Consider the following 24,014-nt stretch of genomic DNA (forward strand, 5'->3'; position numbering starts at 1 on the left):
CTCTTGATACCTCTAAACAAACCCCACCGATATATATTTTTTATTATATGCTATTTTTGCGGATTCAACCGATTCACTTATGAAGGGCGTATCTCCGAGGGCTAAAGACACAGCTCGGTCTTCGGGAGAAGATGCTATACAGGAGATGGAGCAATATGCTCGGAAATATGCTTGCACAGGCATAAACAAAGCTGTCTCACTCGTGCGCGTGCTTTTTCACGCAAACACCAGGGACCATGCAGAGTACTGTAAAACTTCAGCGACTGCTCCTTTGCTGTCTTGAACAAAATATCGCTAGCATTTTAATTATGATTCACACCTATCTTCTCGCTCGAGATATGTCAGTAGCGATTCAACCGTCATATAGAGCGGTATTTAACGATTACCCCTTACAATGTCGGATGAATCAGTGCGTTCTTGTATTTTGGGTCTTTTACGTCCAACAAAACCGCATAGCGCTCAGCTGAGACGTCGGTGTAATGATCTATGGTGTTACGAGCTGCTGCGTTTATCGGGTGATCGACTCGTGAACAGACTTAAATACGTGATCTGGTGGGCCCCTTTACGCGCTCTAGTGATGGCCTATAACAGAGGCATATTAAGTGGTCAACGAGAGCTGGGTGTTGTGTATGAGGAGCTACAGCGCCGCGGTGTTTTAGAAGCTCCCCGCGTAAGAGGCCTTGTCGATGAAATCAGATGTAAGTACCATTATCTCGATAAATCACTGTTGTTGGCGGTTAGCAATACAGCAGTTATTTTTACCATAGGCTATCGGCAGTTTTACGATGCGGGGAGTGACGAAGAAGCGGCTCTCGCTGAGGCGACGAGAGCTGTGGAGGAAACGGATCTAGAGCGTCAAACCGCCCTCTACCGTGCGTATTCAACTCTGTTTTGGCGTTATTATCCTCGATTTTTGTTTTTAGACATAAAAACTACTGGGGGGTGGTATTTTTTCAGAACCGCTGCATGAGGAGGGGGTAGGGGAAGAGCCTAGAGCGAGCACCTCGGCAGCCCCGGCCGAGCCGATACAGCAGGATTTCACCATAGGCCATCGGCAGTTTTACGACGCGGTGAGCGACGAAGAAGAAGAAGAGGCTCTCGCTGAGGCGACGAGAGCTGTGGAGGAAGCAGAGCATCAAACCGCCCTCTACCGTGCGTATTCAGCTCTGTTTTGGCGTTATTATCCTCGATTTTCGTTTTTAGACATAAAAACTACTGGGGCGGTATTTTTTTCAGAACCGCAGTATGAGGAGAGGGCTGAGGAAGAGCCTAGGGCGAGCACTTCGGCAGCATCGGCCGAACCGATACCGCTGCGACCCGAGTCTGATGACGACGAGGCGTCGACTATTCTCAATCCCTCCTTGATGTTTAGCGATCGGTCTGATATACTGGGTAAGCATAGTCGTGCAATGATAATAAAATAAAAATAAACCGCGTTAATAAACAGAAATTATGAAATAACCCAAACAGCTGTGTACCGGCAAGCCAGAGCAAACGATGACGACGGGGCGATAGCGGGTCCATCGTATCACCACCATCGTCAGCAGGAAGATGACCTCGTACAGCCCGAGAATCAGCTGAGGGTGTATCCGATGGATGCTCGACAGGAGGAGGAGGAGGAGGAGGAGGAGGTGGAGGAGGAGGAGCGTCTAAACGAGGAGCGATTAGAAGCTAGACGCTTCGGCCTATGGTTTCAAGAGCTGATGGAGTGTGATTCAGGTAAAGAAATAATAACGTCTTCTCTCTCTTTCTCCCTCACTCGCGCGCTTTCTCTCTCTTTATCTCTAGCCCTTGCGGTATATACAGGATATGTTTAAAAAGGCTTTATTATATTTACCACAGGGTACTCGTCAGCTGACTCGTCAGCTATCTCGTTATAGGCGTACCGCGATTAGTACGAGGTACACTAAAGTTACAATATGCCTTTTTATCGGCGATCTCTACTCTATAACTCACGCCTTTGTTTGATTACAGATATACAAATGGGCGGGGGAAGAACACGCAATACACAGGGGAACGAGGCTTTCGGGGATGTGCAACCCCCGGGAGGGCGGATCATCATCACGCACGATACAGCCCGTTAATTCAAACGTTTTCAACTACGTGGTCGGGAGATAACATTGCGTATCCGCCAACCTCACGCTGGCGCAAACGTGACAGCATGGCTTGAAGGAGCATTGCGCGATCTTCTGACGCATCTCACGAGTCACTATGAGGGTGGTGACTACGCAGGGATCTCGTTCTCCGCGAGCTGCTTAGCACACGGCCCCGTCTGGCTTTCATTCCGTCCTGTCCGCGCCTATACATTTGTAGATATCTGGCAATTAATAACAAACATAGCTCAAAGTGCAGCGTCTCTGGATATTGATGATTCTTTCCATATAAAAGTATGTATCGTTAAAGGTTTGGAGGGTAGGGGGCGAAAAGGTTTGACACACGAGGGCGTTGCTAAAAAATCAATTTTAACGATTCGAAATACCGACAATCTGTGTCTACCGCGCTCGTTAGTAACAGCACGCGCGTACGCGGAAAGGGATGAGATACGCTCGGGGGCTCTGCATTCTAGATGGCAGCGTATACGACAGATTAACGGGTCGCTTCAAAAAGAGGCGGCGCTTGAGCTCACCAGAAGCGCAAATGTTGTTATACAGCCCGCTTGGCTGTGGTATGCGCGAAATTGCTATATACCAGAATTATTTGGCTCGCGAGGGGTTAGCTATCGTGGTTTTCGAGTTTTTGACTTTGGGGCGACGCGAAAGAGCGGTGTTTGACGGTACACAGACGGTTATGGATACAGTAGGCTGAGTCCGGCACACGTTATACATTCTGTATTATGAGCGGTCGCATCATTTCCAGCCTATCTTGAATCTGCGTGGTGCTGTAGGCAGCTTAAACTTCTGCGCAATCTGTAACACCCGTTCTTGTCAGGATCATAGATGTTTTGAAAAGAAATGCCCTCGCTGCCTTCAAGCACCGCCCTGCGCTCTGGGCGCAGCTGCCGCGATCAGATGCGAGACATGTAACCGCGATTTTTTTGGGGAACAATGTTTAGAAAATCACAGGGCTATTACCATCCGTCGTAAACGCAGGGTAAACACTGTTTGCGAGTCTCTTCAGCGGTGCCGTAACTGCTTTCGCGTGATAAGACCTTTAGAGAAAAAGACGCATGTGTGCGGGGAGGGTTTCTGTAAAACGTGTAAATCGCAGCAGCCCTATAATCACCTGTGCTATATGAGGCCTATTCGCGCCGATGAGAGGTCAAAAGAGAACATATTCATATTCTATCATTTTGAAACGCAGCAGTGTACCCCTGTAAAAGGTGATCCTGCAACGCGCGTTCACGAACCGAATCTTTCCGTAGCTCAGCGCCTCTGCACCAGGTGCTGCGATAATGCTTCTGTAGACGAGCCGTGCGAGCATTGCGGGGATCACGAGTTTATATTTAGGACGAACCCTGTGTGTCAACTTGTGGAGTTAGCCATACAGAGTATGCCGGGCTTCTCTCACATATTTTTAATAGCCCATAACGCCGGTGGTTTCGACGCCCAGTTTATCCTGCGCTACTTCATCGAGGAGAAAAAAAGCAGCTCCCGTCTTTAATAATGAACGGCACTAAAATCATCACAATGCGCGTTGGCAAACTCGTCTTTCTCGACAGCTTGAACTACTTTCACATGCCTCTGAGTGCACTGCCTAAATCTTTCGGTCTAAAAACTGCTCTCGCCAAAGGATCTTTTCCGCATCTGTTCAATAGACCCGAGAATCAAAATTATATTGGGCCGATGCCGCCCGCAGCCGATTACTCTCCCGACACTATGCGCCCGGAGGAACGCGAGCGTTTTTTTGCATGGTATAACGAGTTAAAGAATGCCTCTTATGTATTTAACTTTTCAAACGAGCTCATAACCTATTGTAAAAACGACGTTACGATATTGAGACAGGCCTGTGTGGTTTGCCGGAAAATGTTCATGGACAGCGGACGCGTTTGCCCGTTTAGCGAAAACACAACAATCGCGTCCGCCTGCTTTCAAATCTTTCGAAAAAATTTTTTAAAACCTAACACGATCGGTATTATACCTACGGGTGGTTACAGATGGGCTCACAATCAGTCAAAAAAAGCGATCTCTTGGCTCGTGTGGATGGAGCATTCTTTAAATCGTCGTATCATTCACGCAGGACGCTCGCGCGAGTTTAAATTGCCTCAAAATTTATTAGTAGACGGTTACTACGAAACACCTGATTCAACCCACGTGTTACAGTTTCACGGTTGCTATTGGCACGGGTGTTTGAGCTGTTTCACTGTAAACAGAGACCGTGTACAAAGCGACGGTGATACATTGAACGAGCGTCTCGAGAGAACAAACGCTATATCGCAGAGAATCCGCTCAAGCGGCTACACGTTAACCGAGATTTGGGAGTGCGCGTATGACCGGCTGATAAAAACAGATTTAGAGATGAGCGCTTTTGTGAGTGATCACCCTCTGGTTCGAGCGGAGCCTCTCAATCCGCGCGATGCTTTTTTCGGTGGTCGCACGGAAAACATGGTCACTCTGTACGACGTGAAAGACGGGGAGCAGATACGATATGTTGACGTTTGCTCTTTGTACCCATACATCTCCAAGTACGGCAAATATCCGGTGGGCCATCCAACGGTATACGTCGGCGACGAGTGCAGGGCGCTGACAGGTCCCGAAAATAATATCAGTCTTTCCCGCGTCGAAGGCCTTGTTAAATGTACAGTGCTTCCACCGCAAAATCTTTATCATCCGGTGCTGCCGGTGCGGATGCATCAGCGCCTGTTATTCGGGTTATGTCGTAGCTGCTGCGAAACAATGAACCAGGACGCGTGTCCTCACGAAGACCCCGCGGAGCGTGTAATTAGCGGTACTTGGGTGGTGGATGAATTGCGAAAAGCTATTGCGTGCGGGTATAAAATATTAACCGTGAGCGAAATTTGGCAGTATAAGATAACGCAGTACAACCACGATACACAGGAGGGGGGCCTTTTCACCGGGTACATAAACACTTTTCTTAAAATCAAACAAGAGGCTAGCGGTTGGCCCGAGGGTTATACAGATGACGAGGCTGCCCAAGAGCGTTATATAACTTCTTTTAAGACAGCCGAAGGGGTTCAGCTGGAGCGGGGTGCAGTAGCGAAAAACCCGGGGCTGCGCTCGGTAGCCAAACTTTGTCTTAACTCCTTTTGGGGTAAATTTGGACAACGCGAAAATTTACCACAAACAGAAATAGTGTCGACACGCGAAAAACTTATGGAGTTGCTAAATAGCCCCGAGCACGAGATCACTGGTATGCTACCTGTTAACAACCAGGTGCTGTATGTTAATTATACGAAAACCGATGATGCTGTAATACCGTCTAATATAGCAAATACTGTCATAGCTGCATACACCACAGCCCAAGCCCGTTTAAAACTTTACACCTATCTCGAACCGCTGGGTAAGCGTGCTCTGTACTGCGACACCGATTCCGTTATTTATGTCACAAGAAAAGAGCCTGGAGAGTATGAACCGCCAACGGGTCAATTGCTAGGGGATTTAACCGACGAGCTAAGCTCTTACGGCGAGGGCAGTTACATTAAGTCTTTCATCTCAGGCGGCCCTAAATTTTATTCTTTCATAGTTAATACGCCGAGCGGCGCGGAAAGCGAGGTTTGCAAGGTTAAAGGCATAACGCTGAATTACGCAAACAGCTCGCTGATAAATTACGAATCAATACGGTCATTTATAATAGGTGAGAGAGAAAATCCTGTTGTACTACAGTTTGATTCAATACGTCGTACACCGTTCCACCAGGTTGTCACACGACCCGAAAAGAAATCGTGCATGCCTCTGAGCGTCAAGCGAAGACGTGATGACGAATACGGCTCGCTCCCTTACGGCTACAAATAACAGTTTATAAAAACTCTCGCTTTAAACATTGTTAAGCAGCGTTGTAAAATATCTATGTTATTACTGTAAAATATTTATACTGTTACCGGAAAATAAAAGCTCTATACATGTTTCAACTGCTCGAATTCTTTATATTATACCGCCCCGCAGGAAACGTGGTCATTCGCGCAGATGGATGTACGGTGGAAGCATCCCTGGACCTCAATGATCTGTGGTCACACAGGCTGCGGTAAAACGTACTTTGTAAAAAAGTTTTTAAAGTTTATTTCACGGATGAACAGTGAGCCGTTTGAGAGAGTCATTTTCTATTACTCCGAGTGGCAGTTAGCGTACACGGAGTATGGTGAATCAATAGAGTTCCACGAGGGTCTACCTCAGAGTGCTGATTATGCTAACGACCCTCGCGCAAAACTTCTCATAATCGATGATTTGATGCGCGAGGCGTCTAACAACAATGTTGTGGACCTTTTCACCAAAGGCAGTCATCATAAAAATCTGAGCGTTATTTTTATTACCCAGAACTTATTCCATCAAGGACACGGCCAGCGAGATATCTCGCTGAATGCCAACTATATAGTGATTTTCAAAAATCCCCGTGATCGCGCTCAAATTCAGCATCTCGCGCGACAGGTGTATCCTGAAAACCCGCGTTTCCTACAGGAGGCGTACCACGACGCAACAGCCAAGCCGCACGGTTATTTGCTACTCGACCTGAAACAATCGACGCCTGACAACTGTAGATTCCGTACCTGTATTTTTCCCGACGACCCCCATCATTTTGTCTACGTACCGCGGAAAAAGTTTAAAAGCGGATGCAATGCTGGTGAATTACCAGTTCAGCGCATGTAATGGCGCCCAAAAGGTTATCGTACTGTGATAAATGCATGATCGTTTTGAGCGCACTTCAGCGAGCTAACAAGATAACGCAAGGACCCAACACCTGTGGAAACACCTCCCACCCTTATTATTGTATTGGTCTATGCGTGTGGTATATTCTTAAAGGCACCGCTACCCCCCATCCCTATAGGTCGAAAAAATCGGCTAAAAGGGGCGATACGTCGAGGGGTTAGACAGTTTGACACGCGTAATGGAGCGAAACGGTGCACCGCTCTGTAAAAAGCACGTGACGATACTACGGGCTCTTCAGTATCTCAATAAAGAGCAGCGCGAGGCTGTCCTGCGTAAAGCGGACCCAAGCATCGTCCGCTGTATCTGCGAGTGTGCCTTGAACGTTCTTTGCGGTAACGTTCCTTTGAAGGCTGATCAGCGAAAAAAGCTACGACGATACGCTCCCGCTCTCCGTCGTTTAGCCGCGAAAAAATGCTGCTGGAAAAGTAAAAAACGTTTTGTTATCCAGAGCGGCAGGTTTCTACCGCTCCTACTAGCACCGATACTAGGCACTGTTCTATCGAGCCTGATTGGCGGACGGGGATGATGGAGCACGCGAGAAAAATGGTTCTTATCCCTGAGGAGCATGTGGCACAGCTGGGCATGCAAAACCAGAGACAGCCAACGGCCGGCTGGAACGCCTCGGCACAACCGCCACAATCTACTGATACCGTATTATCCAGACTGGACGCGGAGATGAATGAAATTTTGAACTCTAATACCTACAAGAATGAGAGGGAAAAATGGACAGCGTACCTGGTTGTGCTGCAGCGTTATCTCCATTTTTCTGATGACGAGAGAGCTCGACAACACAGCGATCTTATGAAGAACGACCATGCAACGACGCCTAATTATGATAAAAGTGAAAAAGGAGAAACTCGTAACGGCATGAACGATTCCGTCATAATTGAAAGCATACCAGCCAAATATCGCACTAAAGCGAAGTTGCTGCTCCGCCGTTTACATGACGCACCACGCAGCAATTTTTCTTGGGATTCCGGAGGAGTCGTATCGATTGAGGGTAGCCCGATTCAGGGCTCGAATATTGTTGATCTTGTGAACGACGCTATGAGAGCTAGAAAAATATCTAAACCGGCGGGGCGTGGTGCTTTCGCTAAATTTCTGAGAGCAATACAGACACCGCGGGAGTTCATCGGCAATGACGCGTTGTGGCAGGAGACAAGGGCCAATTCAACGCTACGACCGTCGCAGCTCGAGGAGAGCAGCAACAGCAGTACAAACAGCGACAGTACAGGTGCGACGAGTCAGTCGCCGTTCTTCAGCGGCCGTGATAGCAAATCAGATAACGCAGGGCAGAGCGGTAACGGTTATCCTAATAAATATCATAAGAAAAGACATGTAACCTGGGCTAACCTCAAATTATAAATATGAAAACGTTGGAAAAAGTGTATTTTAATCCATCCCATGAAGCATCGTTTTCAGGTGCTACTAAACTGCTACGTCTGGCACGTCAGAAAAAAGTATCCAGAACGAAGACTCTGCAGTGGCTTGAGGGGCAGGATGCTTACACGAAACACAAACCCGTGCGACAGCACTTTCCGCGACGTTTTTATAACGTGCGGAACATTGATGATTTTTGGGAAGCTGATCTGGTAGATCTTCGCTCAATTAAAGATTATAACGACGGCTATGTTTATCTACTCGTTGTGATAGACACTCTCAGTAAATTCGCATGGGTTCAACCTCTACGCGACAAATCTGCCGCATCTGTGGCTAAAGCGCTTAATCTCATCTTGTCTAAGAAAAATAGCAACGGTCGATCACCCGTTTATCTGCAGACGGATAGAGGTAAAGAATTCGTAGGTGCTGCGTTTCAGGATTTCCTAAAGAAAAAAGACATACAGTTTCGCATTGCGAGAAACCCCGATATCAAAGCGGCTATTGTCGAGAGATTCAATAGAGCGCTGAAGGAGAGAATGTGGCGCTATTTCACGTATTCCCGGCAAAAACGCTACCTCGACGTTCTACAGAGCATTGTTTCAGCATACAACAACTCTACGCATAGCGCTATAAAAATGAAGCCCGTCTCAGTGACGTTTGCTACAGCCGCTAGGGCTCGGAATAACCTGATACAGCGATACAAAAGACCAGAGCATTGTCTCCCTAAATATAAGGTGGGTGACATTGTGCGTATCAGTAGCGCGAAGGCGGCCTTTGCAAAAGGTTACGAAGGTGGCTGGAGTAGCGAGCTATTCAAGATTCACCATGTGTCGTCCGGCATTTGCCCTGCGATATACTTCCTGCGCGATCTCCACGACGAGGATATTGATGGTATATTTTATGAGCCCGAGCTATCGAGAGTGCAAACAAAGCAGGTTAAACAGCGGGCGTTAAAATGAAAGACGAGTTTTACATGGTTTTGCCTAGCAATAGTAGTATGGATTATTATCCCGATAATGTAACAACACGGTATACCACACATCTACCGCAGCGTATGTCTCTTCACGGTAGTTGGGCTGTTTCATTAGCTGAGATCCATATACCCGCAACCATTTTACACGTGCCTACCGATGGCAAGCGAAACTTTCTGAATATGACAACGGAGCAGGCGGTTGGTATCTCAACGAAGTACGTACCTGTCGAGGGCGCGCGAAACCTCCTGAGTGTGACAACGAGGCAGCCGGCTGGTACCCCGGTGAAGTACGTGCCTATCGAGCGCGAGTTGGCGACCGGTCTTTCAACGGCTTTTGCTTTTAAGAAAGATAACGCCTGTGTGCCACCCGGTGTATACCACAGCATAGGGACATTGCTCGAGGCTATTAACGAAATACCTTATGTCACGGGCCATTTGAAATTCAAGTACGCCCGCAACGGGTATGTGACGGTGAAGCGCATCTGCGAATCCTGTAAGAACCTGGAGCATACCTTTTTTTTCTCCGACGTACTGAGCAAGGTTTTAGGGTTCACCGAAACAGGAGGCGTAGTAGTACCCCGTGGAGGATACACTGCTCAGAGGCCTGCCAATTTAGCCAACGGGACCCCCAACATGATGTACGTTTATACCGATATCTGCGAGCCCTATATTACCGGTGATGTTCGCACACCATTGCTACGTGTTGTGCCTGTTGCTATCGCCGATGCCCATAATTACGGATCTGTGAGGATAAAAAGCTTCTCGCCACCGCGTTATATTCCCTTACTACATACTAGTTTTCAAACAATAACCATTGATATAAGGGATGAGTTTGGCGAGCCAATATCATTCGAGCACGGGACGCTGACGGTGACGCTACAGTTCAAACGTATAGACTGGCCTGGGTGTATCTACAATGGATTACTATGACGAGTACTTCGAGATGCAAACGGGGAGTGGGGCTCGAACAGGCTATGGCGGTATCAGCCATGTGTATATCGGCTCACCAAATCAGCGAGGTCATGGTATTGGAAGTTTTTTAGGGGGTCTCTTTCGACGTATCATACCTCTCTTGAAACAGGGGGCTCGGACTGTTGGTAGAGAGGCGCTTCGCTCGGGGATTAACATGGCCTCTGATGTCGTTAACTCCGGTGTACAACCGAGAGAAGCGTTTCAAACGCGCCTGCGCGAATCAGGGCAAAACCTGAGGCGTAAAGCTGAGGAAAAAATTACATCGCTCATGAAGGGCTCCGGCTATAAAGGCAGCAAAATTAATAAACTGATGCATTCTGCTGCGGGGAGCGTATCACGGCGCAGCTCTGTGAAAAGAAAGGCAGTGAAATCGCGAAAACGTTCAAGCGGCGGTGGTGCGAGAACGAAGTGTGTTAAGAAGAGGAAGAAGGGTGTGAGAGGTAGAAGATCATCGGCTAAACCACGCGTCACGAGACGTAACAAGAAACCAAGAACAGTGACGGATATTTTTGCTTAAACTGCGCTCTGAAAAATGGCGTTCCTACACGCGCACTCGTGCGAGTGTCTTAAGTCGGAGCTTGAATTATTTTCATTACCGCCAACCCAGACAACGATCGAGGGGACACACTCTGTATACTACAAACCAATCTCATCGCTGACGGATGATTCACCGATAGAATTTGTCGTCCCAGGCCAGGGGGATGAGTACATTGAACTCGCGCATACAATGTTAAGTATACGCGTTAAGATAGATGCTCCAGATTATAAAAAGACAGGGGGGTTAGAGGGCGTATCACCCGATGTAGGACCTGTCAATAATCTCCTACACTCAATGTTCAGCCAGATCGATGTATTTTTGAATCAAATACTTGTGTCTCCTCCTAACAATGCTTATGCTTATAGAGCTTATATTGAAACTCTGTTGAACTACGCGTACGCCGCGAAGACCTCGCATCTTACGAGCGCTTTATGGTATAGCGATACAGAGGGAGCAATGGACGATAAGGGCGATGGTAACAAAGGCCTTGTAGAGAGACGGGATGCATTAGGCAAGGATAGAACGATCGATCTTCTTGGACATCTGCATTGCGATATCTTCAATCAGGAAAGGTTTTTGCTGAACGGTGTTGAGATGCGTTTGCGACTCGTGCAGAACAATAGCGCTTTCTGTCTCATGACTGATTTGAAAAACTGTAAAATCCGCATTACAGAAGCATCGCTAATCGTGCGACGCGTTAAGGTAGCGCCCGGTATACTCCTGTCTCATGCGAGAGCTCTGTCTAAATCTACAGCAAAATATCCGCTGACGCGTGTCGAGGTTAAAGCTATATCAATGCACGCCGGAATACACGGCGATACTCTTGATAACGTCATACTGGACCAACTACCAAAACGTATAATAATTGGTTTTGTCGATAATAAGGCTTTCAACGGTGATTATGGCAAAAATCCGTTCAATTTTCACCACTACTCGATCAATTATCTTTCTTTATATGTAGACGGCCAACAGATACCGTCAAAACCTCTGCAGACAGACTTCACAGATAGTAATATGTATGTGGATGCATATCACACGTTATTTTCTGGCTCGGGTATTCACTTTCTCAACGACGGTAATTGTATCTCGCGTTTTAACTACCCATACGGCCATTGCCTTTTCGCGTTTGATCTGACACCCGATCTCTCTGCTAATAGCAGCACCCACTGGAATCTGGTGAGGCATGGCAGCGTGAGGATAGAAGTACGCTTCGCGAGGTCTTTACCTACAACGATTAACTGTATTGTGTACGCTGAATATGATAATGTGCTTGAGATTGACTCATCCAGACAGGTCATCGTAGATTTCAGCGGTTGATGAGCGAGAGAGAGAAGCACCCTCAGTTTTCACTGAGCATTCAAAGAGTGACGGTCAAATAAAAAAGACGGCATCATGTATATTGTTATTGATGTGCAGGGCGTGAGAGGTAGAGATAACCAGTTTATACCTAAAGAAGTAGCCGTCGTATCGGTAAAAACTGAAGACTATGGTCACTGGATTGTAAAGCCACCCTATACGAACGATAACTTGCCAGTCTTTGTAAAGCGTCAAAATATGTGGCTACGCGATAATGTCCATGGTATAGAATGGTCTAAAGGCGATACATCGCTACAAGCGTTGGAGACAAATCTGAAAAGGATTGCGGGTCAGGCGACACGGATTTTCACGCGCGGCTCTGACAAATCATCGTATCTGGCGCAACTCACGGGCTATTTTATTATAAATTTAGAAGATGATGAAGAGGCTCCTTCATTACGTCAGCTACCTCGAAGCGACGCATGCTGTATGCACCATCGCGTCGCAAATCACAGACAGGCCTACAGATGCGCCCTGAACAACGCTATGAGAATCAAAGCCTGGCTCTGTCAAAGCGAACGGATTACCTCCTTATCGGAGTATAAGACTACCACGTCGTGGAGCATTGATATGTCTGAGGCCAGGACCGAGGAGGAAAAAGAACCCCCGAATCATGAACAGTCTTCAGATCTTACAATCTCTCAAAAACATAAAGGAGCATGCTATAGGCGTCTACCCGGCCGATCGTATCCCGAAGGTGTGGAAGAAACCGACGGCATTCGTGGTTAAGACCGATGGATACAAACGCCCAGGGGCCCACTGGGTCGCCATGTACGTCGATCGAAATGGACACGGATGGTTCTTCGACAGTTACGGCCTACCTCCAATCATCCCACAGCATCTCGCGCGTCTCCGAAGAAACTGTCGACTCTTCCGTAGCAACACGGTTCAACTCCAGGGCCCTAATTCGCAGTGTTGTGGACAGTATTGTGTTATGTTTCTTCATTATATGGCTACTGGTCTCGGTATTCAACGATTTAGAGATGTTTTTTCGCATGATTTGCAGCGAAACGATAAAATAGTTCATGAGTATTATAATGCATATAGCAGCAAGGGTGGTAAATCTAATGGTGTGGTTTCCGATACCGATGACTGTATCGGCAGGGGTTATAGGATTAAGCATTTACATTGTATACAGCACCGTTGCTCTCGTTCTCGGTAATCACATGCTAATAAAATTTTAAATGCTACTTCTAACGACTGTCTCGTTGCTTTCAACGAGAATCACACGTGCCGTTTTATAATCCTGTGTCTCTCTCCTATCCCGTTTCTTTCGGTGAAAATTGTACGAGTGGTGACGGGGGCCGGATATCAGATTTCGCTGACGATCAGCACTGTTGTCTCTATGCAGCTGCAGAGCGTTCAACGCTCATCGTCAGTCGGCGCTCAAGGCTTGAGACTTTACGTCGGTCGGGAGGCATCATAAACATCGTCGTTGATATACAAAGCCTGAAGGATAAATATAATAACTTCGTGCCTAAAGAAATTGCCGTGGTCTCTGTGAAAACATCTTACTTAGCACACTGGGTCATATCACCGCCTCACGCTTATAGCGTACTGCCTCCTAGTGTGAAACGACAAAACACGTGGCTAAAGTGCAATCATCACGGTATAGACTGGTCCGAGGGTGAAACACCTTTATGTGCGGTCGAAGCTGCTTTAAAGCAAATCGCGGTACAATCCGATCGCCTGTTTACAAGAGGGTTTGATGCAGCCGTATATTTGACACAGCTAACAGACTGCTTCGTTATAAATCTAGAGGAGGACAAAGAACCACCGTCTCGTAACCTCCCCGAGAGCAGTACTTTTTGCATATTTCACGGCTTACTACACAAAAATACCTCGTTCAAGTGTGCTCTCAACGGCGCTGTGAGGTTAAAAAAATGGCTTTCTCATAACAATCGCTCCATCGCCTTGTGGGAGTACAGAACCACCACGTCCTGGACTGCTGGTTTATTAACGGTGGCACAGCGGGAGGAGGGAAAAGCAACCGGTATCAAAAAATCATCCTCGTAAAGACGCGCATTGCCGCTGATCTCATCCTCACATTTCATTATCTTATAAATGCTGACTTATGCTAGCGACGGTCGGGACCATGGTAAACCAATACCTCCGCCAAGGCATTGTCGGAATTCTCCCACCACTGCCACCCTGTGGCGGGAGATGCTGCATCAAAAGATTGTTGTCAGCTCTTTTCTGCATTCGAGGTAGGGATATGAATCTATCAAACAGGAGGTTTAAATCATTTGAGCTCTCTGATGGTCAGACAGTGCTCCCAAGTCGCCGCATGAGTAAACGACGTGAATTGAAAGTACGCTTAGATCTCTTTTTGCACGATATTGCAACGTTTAAAGCCAGAATACGCGACATATCAGAACTCCGCGCTTTAACAGTGGCCATAAAAAAACTCGATCTGAACAATGGATTTCACGCTCGTCAATCAAACAGGCCTTTTGGAGTCCTTCCTCCCCGTCAAAAAACTGACCGAGCTTGAACTCGCCAAAGAATACCGCATCACCTATATCCGTGTCGTCGAATCGAAATGGGGCAAGCGAATTGCCATGGACGTGGACAGCACATTTACATGCTTCCTACCGACAAGATTCGTCAAAGTTTTCGAAGATAAGAGCAGTTTATTCCAGCAGATGTGCGAAGCGGCCTCAAACAAAAACTTAATCATGCTGTACCACGGCACGAAACTCAACAGACTGGAGTTCAAACCTGCTGAAGAATGATCATTAACAGGTATGGGGCAAAAACTTATTTATCAACCATCTGAACACTCCCAAACGTACACGAACCTCTCTCGCATTATGGTGTCTCTATCGGCCCTGTTACAGCATCGTCTGACCATCTAAGCAGCACACCCCCGTAAACCACCGCTCCATGGTCAGCGACGCCGTCGTGAAAACGAACGAAAATCCAAAAATATCCGCAAAAAATACCCCCCTACTACTATATGTATTGTGAATTATATGCCATATTATAACCAAATTTGTAAAATTAATAAGAGCTGAAATATATATATATACGGAGAAAAATAAAAAAAAAGGTGGTGCGCTATGGTGACACGCTCATCCCCCTCCGCACACCCGCAAACCTCTCACCCACAACGCCGGCCGCTCGGCCTAGTGGGGGAAAGGAGTGGGGATAGGAGTGGGGGTCGCCATAGTGCACCACCTACTACTTACGTGGCCTGGATGAGACTTGGCAAGCTGATCTTGTAGATATGTCTGCATATGCACAACACAACTCCAACCATAAATTTCTCCTCACCGTCATCGATATATTCTCCAAATTCGCCTGGGCCGCACCGTTGAAGAGTAAAAGTGGAAAAAATGTGAGTGCTGCAATGGAGACGATTCTCAGCAAAGGGCGCATACCGAAAAATCTTCACGTCGATCAAGGAAAAGAATTTTATAATACGAACTTTAAGGCTTTGATGAAAAAGTATAATATACACTTGTATTCTACATTTAGCAACTTGAAAGCATCAATTTGTGAGCGCTTCAATCGTACACTTAAGAATAAAATGTGGATTCAATTTAGTTTTCGCGGAAACTGGAAATGGATCGATATTCTCGATACATTAATTATAAAATATAATAATACATTACATCGTACGATAAAAATGAAACCGAAAGATGTGAATACTACGAATGAAAAACGACTGTTGCGTAACGTATACAATAGATCCGAAGTTGGAAACCAAGCAAAATTTAAAATCGGTGATAAAGTACGCATAAGTAAATTTAAGAATGTATTCGAAAAAGGTTATCGAAAAAAATTTCACAAATCTTGAAAAAGCATTATCTTTAAAAAAAACTAAACTGTATCTATTTTTTAAAGTGTTAAAAGAATCAAATAGCAAGTAAAAAATAAAAACCGAAAAATCGCGCTTGAAATCATTTTGGAAACCGATGCCTCATTCTTCTTATTTGATTCGAAGGACTAAATCAACTAAAAAAATTCCATCTAATTTACGTACAGCATTAAAATTTATTATATCAATTCGAGGCCAAGTATTTTCTAATAAATTGAAAAAAGTTACCATTTGAGTTACGTGCAGCACTAAAATTTATGATATCAATCGAAGGACAAGTAATTTATGAGTAACTCCAAATTTCAACATTATGGAACTGTTTTAAGAAGCTTTTAAATCCAAAAAAATGACATGCAAGCTAGTCATTTCTTACTCTATGATGGCAGAGACAATCGATTTTTTTCAGACTTTCAGGAGCTACTGATATTATTCACAATATTCGACGTCGATTGGATCGATAGAAATTATGTTTAAATATGAGTTAAAAGTACTTGTCCGGCCCATCGCAAATCAAATACGTGCACGTATTCCTTCCGTTTTAATCTTTTTTTTTATTTAAGTTTTGCGAACCTTTTTTCCACTTATTCTTTTTCAAACTTTTCGTTTTGGTAACATCTCTTTCCAACTTCTTTTCATTTTTTTCATTTTTAGCGAGATGAACAACTTTTTTATTTGAAATGAGATGAATGAAAAACTCTTTTCTGAAAATTTTTTTTGTCACCTTTTTATTTTTCCTCTATTTTTTTAATAGACTCGATGTATTCTCAGTTTGTCGTTGTTCATTTTTTTCCATACTGAGGCGAGTGTTTGACACTTGCTCATCCTATAAATCGTTTGTCTAGAGTTCAATGTATTTCCTTTGTTCATTTCTTGATGTATCGATTGCATCGAAGCTGCGATGACGACCCTACAGAGGAATTCAATTCTCATGTTGTCGCGTCTATCGTCGTGGTACCACGTGAATATAACCTTGTCCATGACATCTTGAAAAAAAAGTGTCGAGATGTCTGCCAAAAAAAAATGAATGTTAAAAAAATGTATGAAGGAGTATTAAAATATTTTTCGCTTGACATTATTAAGTACCAGTAATTTCCATGTAATTGTACATTCAAACTCTAATTTTCAATTTCTCGAACTTCACCGTGCAATTCTTTTCTTCTTCCTTTATTTTTGCCTATCAATCGTTATTTTTTGGTTTTTTTGTAGAATACCATCAAATCAGTCTTATTGAATGAAAAAAAGTTAATGAAATTGTTGATTTTTTTTTCAATCGTCGTATTAATTGTACACGTTGTACTAAGAAAAAAATGAATGATTAACTGTCCGAATAAGTACTGTATATTTTGAACATGTACTTCGAGAAAAAATGTCCAAAAATGTGACACAATGTTGTAACATCACTGTGAGCTGAATATCCGACAATTCAGTGTCCTGTACACAATAAGCCTTTCCTTTGTCAAGTTTCCCAATTTGTTTATTAGCTTCGCATCAGCTTGTATTCTCCGTTTCACAAGCAGTGTCCACAACAAACAGCAGACTTCTCGATTCAGGGGTTGAGTAATAGAAAAAAAAAATTGGAAGAGTAACAAATCAGTGGTGCATTTTTTTTTGCATTCGTGTCGTTAATTCCAGAAATAATTTAGGAAAAAAAACTAATAAAAATCATGCATAATTGTTGTCAAAATTGCACTTCAATGGCGCCATATTTCCGTGGGACACGAGTGCCGCCATCGGTAGTGCGGATCGCTAATAGCTGAGAGCTGAATGAAAGGCGATCCAGAACAGCGTGAAGTAGCCGATAGTCGAATATGATGCGATATATTTGAAAAGCACAACTCCCGTCTTTTGGCCCTGCGGGCAGTCGGGAGTTAAAAATGTCTAGATTCAGAATGCAAAAGCGACATTTAAAAATGGCCAATTCTGTTGGATTTGTTGTGTCTTGAATTTGATCTATCTTTCCTCTTTTCCTTCTTTTTTTCTAACGTTATAAGCCCAAAATCACATCTCGGCCAGCGACACGCATTGCTCGGTGCTCTTGAGTTCCTAATGGACAAAACATATTAGAAGACAAGGGGAAAAATCATCAAACTCCAAGAATAAGCCTCGATGGAAATGTTTTCAGTACAATTTTGACGAAAAATAGGTCTTTTTTTGTGGAAACCAACATTATAAGCCGAAATTCATAAATAATTCATAGAAAATTAAACTAAAATCCTTTGATCATCTGAACATAAATAAGGAACTTTTGAGAAAAAAGACGTGATATCAAACCATAAACTTTCCCTCGGAAAAAAAAGGTTGGGACAAGTACATTGATGGTCGTCCTTCGTTTGCTGATAATTCCATCCATAAAAAAACCTTAAAAACAATTTGTTTAAAGAATTATAAAAAAAAATTATTTTATAAAAAAAAATACAGAACAATTCGAAAAAAATTCACAAATCTTGAAAAAACATTATCTTTAAAAAAAAACTAATCTGTATCTCTTTTTTTAAGTGTCAGAAGAATCAAATAGCAAGTAAAAATAAAAAACCGAAAAATCGCGCTTGAAATCATTTTGGAAACCGATGCCTCATCAAGAGACTCGGCAGAGTCTCGGGACAAATACATTGACAGCCTTGTCGTCTGCTGGCCCGAGGCTCTCGCCGAGACTATACTTTCTCTGAATAAAACGATTCGCGGTGGTGGGGGTAAAATTCGCTTGTGATTTTCTTAAATTACGAAACTCATGAGTTATGTATGGCTTTGAAAATTGAACTTTTAGCTAATTAAGAAGTTCTCTGTCGAATAAGCCCAAAATCAGCATGATCGGTGTCGTAATTTCCGAGAAAACACTTTGCACGGGCTTAAGTTACGCAAAAGTTACTAACACATTCAGGATTTGACGTATCTGTATACGCGTATTCCAACCGCTACAAACATAGGCCTCTTGGCCCCCATGATCACCAATCCCTGGTGAGAGAAATTTTGTTGCAACCAATGACGGGTGAGAGAATTTTTGGGCCAATGGCATTCAATAAAAAGAGCAAGAAAGTTTGGCGGAAAGCTAAGGAGCCCTCGAGCGCTCGAAAGCACTCGAAAGTCACCAGCCGAAGTTTCACGTCATGTTGACGTTTGGGGTTATGATGTTATGAAGTGCGTGCGGGAAAATAAAAATAATTTTCGCGTCATCTAACGAAGGGCATACTAATATTTATTTTGTTAAAACTTGTGGTATACTAAACCGGTATAAAAGCGGCCGCGTAAATGTTGACTGCGATCCGTGTGTGAAACTAAAAAATATTAAAAAATGCGCGATGCATATGTCAACGAAACTTTTCAAGATATCATTATTTCGTTCGATTGGAAATAAGTGTCATCTGAGATAATCTTTCAATTATACCAGAATGCGCGGAATATTGTCAAGTGTAAATATATCGTCAATTGCGTGATTATATATCATGGGTAATAATGTATAGGTTATATATGCGAGTTCCCTTTGACAGCTGTGTCGTAACAAACCGGCCGGGGTTTGACGTTACGAAGTGCGGGACAAATGTAACAAACGTTCGCACAGTTAGTGAATAATAATATAAATAAGGCAAATCAGTTTATCAAAAATAGGTCTGTAAGTTGTAAGGAAAAATGTTCGTCAACCTATAATGTCAAATTTTCTTTTTGCGATCTGAAAAATTATGACTCATAGTTAATAAAACAAGAACACACGGAACTGTTAGTATATAATGTGAGAAACTCCAATCGAATAAATGTTTTCTAATTTATTTCTTGTGTCATCATTATTTTTGAATATTCCCATATCATGCTTCCTATTGAGTTTGGCTCTGCTTATTCCAATCCTTGTTTTCACTTCGTCGGTTTGCAGCGGATCGATACATATTATTAATTGGTTGCCTAATATGTGTCCTTTAATTTTCTACCATTTCTTCATGCTGTATGTGGTAACGTGATTCAAGAGGTTTCCGACGATGATCATCAATCGCACATTTTGTACATCAGATTCGCAAAACAGTTTCTGGTCTTCATATACGTGTAGTTATTCTTTTTCCACCTGGTCTGTCGAGTAATCAATTTTAAAACTTGTTCCAAAAAATGTATGGATGCTTTTTTGCTGATAATATGAAAAGTTGAATCTTCGGAATGCGGTAGGCAAACACAAATATTGACAACAATACTTATGAAATGACGTGTATATTGAGTATTCCTATTCTGCAAACTGCAAATGTGGAATTATTGGTGAAAACATTCATTACGATAAGTCTACAGTTGCTCAGTTTTGGATGCGATTAAGTATAATACCTGCCAACATCATGGAAACCTACAGAGTTTCTGAATGTTATGTGCGCTATATCATTTTAATGTAACATCATGATTTCTAACAACTTTCCACTCTAATACTATAGATTTGGATCATTGAAATACAGCAAAAATCTGCAAACTATGAAATTTATATACTGTGCTATTTATTTTACTTTTTGACTCTCACCGTAACATAAATATGAAGTGAAAAAATCATTACAAAAGTCTTAAGTTGCTCATTTATGGATAGATTTGAAATTGCTGTCTTCCAAACTCATTGCGCAGATACATTGAATCGCAGCAGATACCTGCGAACTTTGAAATTTCTGTGCATAAATATATTGTAACGAAACGCTCTTGCCGACCTGGCCTGAACGCCGCCACGCGTCGGTTCGAGCAACCTTAATAATAAGGAGCATGTATGAAGGAAACGCGGACACTGTTAATTTTGGTAAAATATAAAAATAATCAATTTTATTCAATGATTTGACCGAATTTTGACAAAAATAAAAGAAATTTTGCGCCTTGGCTCGCTAATTCGAAAACAATTTTGTGTTTTTTGTTTTTAAACTGTCTTGCCTTGTTTAATCGGATCTGGCGGGAAAAAGACCCGAAAGACCCGAAAACGTTGCAAATTCTCTGTCTGAGAAATTTTAAATTTCTCAATTTTCGAATTTTAAAGTGTACAAAGAAAAATCCGTTTTTTAAAATCGCAAGAACCCGAAAATCAATGTCTACCGCACGCTGTATTTCGCAAAACTCAATATTCCCGATGTCCCGTCACGCTTGTTTTCTCTAAAAAAAAATATAAATGAATTCAAGAGGATCTCTTCGCTTTTACAATTTTTCAATTTTGTTTTGACTCGATATAATTTTAACTCGATCTATCGCCTCTTGGATTTTTGTTAATTTTCTAATTTGCGTTAGGTCTCCGTACCCGGCCAACTCGGACAAGATTTTTTATCAAATTTGAATTTAAAATTTTAATTAACCAAAAAAAAAATTTACAGTTCTGCTTTTAACGATCATAAAATGAAAAAATAGAATCTACTATGGAATATGACAGGATAGCGTAGACCACAGGCTCTGGGATTGAAACGTCACCGAATCGCTCCGAGATCCTGTGCATCCACTAGGTTAGGTAATTCACCGTCCACGGGCTCTGGGATTGAAACGTCGCCGAATCGCTCCGAGACCCCGTGCAACGGAAATTTGGAAAAACTAAGAGTGGACCCTGGACTCTGGGATTGAAACGTCACCGAATCGCTCCGAGATTCCAGGCATCCAGGAAAATTTGGAAATTTTAGAGGTTAGGTGCGGACCCTGGACTCTGGGATTGAAACGTCACCGATTCGCTCCGAGATTCCAGGCATCCAGGAAAATTTAGGAAAGGAATTTATGAGTCTTGAGCAGAGTGCTTGGTTAGTACTGTAAGAGAGAGAGGTCCGAGTTGATCCTTGAGGCAGGGAGAACTGAATGCCGAATGAGCCGCGCAGCGCTTCTTATACCCCGTTCCCCACCATGAAATTCTCGAGCGCCGAGAATCTCAGCTTTCGATCGGTTCTGCGCATCTTTCTGTAACGCCTACTCTGGTTGGCCCGTTGCCATGATTCACGCTCGCCCGTTGGTCGAGCGGGCTAACATACGATGCGCGGACTACGGCTTTTTGTGAATTTCAGCTTATTGCGATTTTCAACAATAAAAACTTCAATCTGATCAAATATTATTTAATTTCTTCTTTAATTTGGCCTTGTTATTTCATTTAATATGATTTGAATAATTACAATCGCGAAAAGTCACGTACGCGTCCTATAGCCCATCGACGCTCTCCCCGCGCATGCGTCGTAGTCGCTTTTTACATTTTTCATTGTGATTGTTTTTTATAATATTAATTTGACTTGTGATCATTTTTCTTAAACTCGTGTTATTTTTCTGATGATTTTGATCGTAATTACTTGCTCGGGCGACTTAAAATAACAAATTACGAAAAGAATTAATTTCGGTAAAATATAGCGCGGCGAAGTTCAGAGCGGTGCCGGTTGCCCCGCTCGGGCTCATGCCTACCGGCCTAAGATGGCCGCCACCTGTCAATTACGACGAGCGTGGTCGCCGCGATGTTTTGTCGCGGAGTTTCGTTAGTTTCGACGGGCTCGGGTCGTCGCGCGAGTGTTTCGTCACAAATGCCCCCCAGAACAAAAAAATCTAAGAATTAGATATTTTTGTTCTTCAATCTAAGTTTAATAAGGTAACAATTTAAAATGCTTAAAAATTTGAATATTCGGAAATCGGAAATGGAGTTTTTGAAAGGAAAAGATGATGCGTAGACCCTGGGGATGGATGGATTTGATGATCTTGATATTCTCGATGTTCTCGATGTTCTCGATGTTCTCGATGTTTTTCACTGATTTGGGGGATCGCCGAGGACACGTTCTCGTCGATAGGCATACCAATTACCAGCTGCTTTTTCTTCCTCTATCAGGTCCTGCATCTCCTCTGGAGAAATCATCCCGATGTCATCGTTTAAACAACACTCGTATGTCCCTTCTCTCGCAAACTCTTCAAGAACGAGTCGATCTCCCAAGTTATCGTTGTGCGGCAGTGTGAATAACCGAACCTCATGTGCCTCCTTGGTAGGGTGTTCAGAAACAATCTTGATCTTGACTCTTTTCTCTTCCAAGGCCCGTTGGTAGTAGAGGCACACAGTTTCCTCCCATCGTTCTCCCAAAAATGGTTTAATTCCTGATAAGTAACCTCTCGATGAAAAAGGTGGAGCCACAAGGAACGCATGCGGAAGGGCACTTAAATCAAAAACTGGATGCATAAGCGTTGTCCCTCGATCGATGAATCTCAACGTGGCTTCGCTGTCCTCGTATCCCATCAATTCCACGCGATGGGCTACACTGCCGATTTCTAAGGCGTAGTGATTTCCAATCCGATAACCTGGCCTTTGCATATGGCCAATTTTGTTAATTTCCGCCCCAAGCTCGTACTCGAAATCGCACAGCTCCCAATATTTCGTTTTAGTTGTAAATGTAAAGTTCGTTGGATTTTTGAAATCCAAAATGATGCATTCCATGGTCCCTTCCCACGTGCCAGGCCAGGGAGACGGCGTTGGTACTCCAGGAATGTTGTGGATCCTCATTTTGAAAGATATTTCGATGTTGCTCAGGATGAACTAGCTGATTTCTCGATGTTGAACTTTTTTGTTGCCGATGTCGTTGTTGACGATCAGGTAGACTTGCCGATGTTGCTAGTAGCTGGACTGGAGCTGGAATGACGCTCCGGAGCCCGCTGCTCCGACTCTTATACCCAACTTCAATCCCCACTCTTTTCACACTCCCCACTCTTTTCATTTTCAGTCCATATTACCCCCGCTTCACTTTACAGTCCTTATTCCAGCTTTAAGTTCACCTTTTTTCACTTTTACAGTCTCTAATTGTCCATCCCCCCTTCACTTTTATTAGTTCAGTCCTTCTTTTGTTTTCACTCCCTTCCTTTCCTTTCCGATTCCCTTTTTTTCTTATTTTTCAGTGTTACAGGTAAGTACTTAATTTCTAATTGCGCCTTAAATTTAAAGTTTTCTTAAATTTGAATTACTTATTTTTTTAGCTTCAGCGTTTTTAGGACGTTGGTTTTCGACGGTAAGTATTTTTCGCGTTTTTCTAATTTCATATTTAATATTATAATTTCCTTTTTCTTTTTCAGGTGCAGAGACTCCCGAGTCATCGTATGAACAAGGTAAGTATTTTTTTTATGTTTTTCAGGTGCAGAGAATCCAGAGGACAACGATAGGATGCTTATTTTCAGGTTAAAGAATAAAAAACACAGGAGATTTGTGGTAAAAAATATGATAACGTC

The 24,014-nt window shown here is 43.5% G+C and overlaps 2 protein-coding genes across 2 annotated transcripts in view; both read left to right on the forward strand.

Annotated features, from left to right (window-relative positions):
- LOC122411878 (titin homolog) overlaps positions 1–24,014 on the forward strand; it is a 1,333,995-nt gene that overhangs the window by 570,653 nt on the left and 739,328 nt on the right. The gene's annotated exons all lie outside the window — the stretch shown is intronic.
- On the forward strand, positions 1,632–6,025 carry LOC122411870 (uncharacterized). The gene is made up of 3 exons (XM_043420943.1): positions 1,632–1,719; positions 1,843–1,901; positions 1,975–6,025. The coding sequence occupies exon 3, from the start codon at positions 3,603–3,605 to the stop codon at positions 5,907–5,909; it is 2,307 nt and encodes a 768-aa protein (XP_043276878.1). The 5' UTR covers positions 1,632–1,719; positions 1,843–1,901; positions 1,975–3,602; the 3' UTR covers positions 5,910–6,025.

Source organism: Venturia canescens, chromosome 6 (assembly GCF_019457755.1).
Source record: "Venturia canescens isolate UGA chromosome 6, ASM1945775v1, whole genome shotgun sequence".
NCBI lineage: Eukaryota > Metazoa > Arthropoda > Insecta > Hymenoptera > Ichneumonidae > Venturia > Venturia canescens.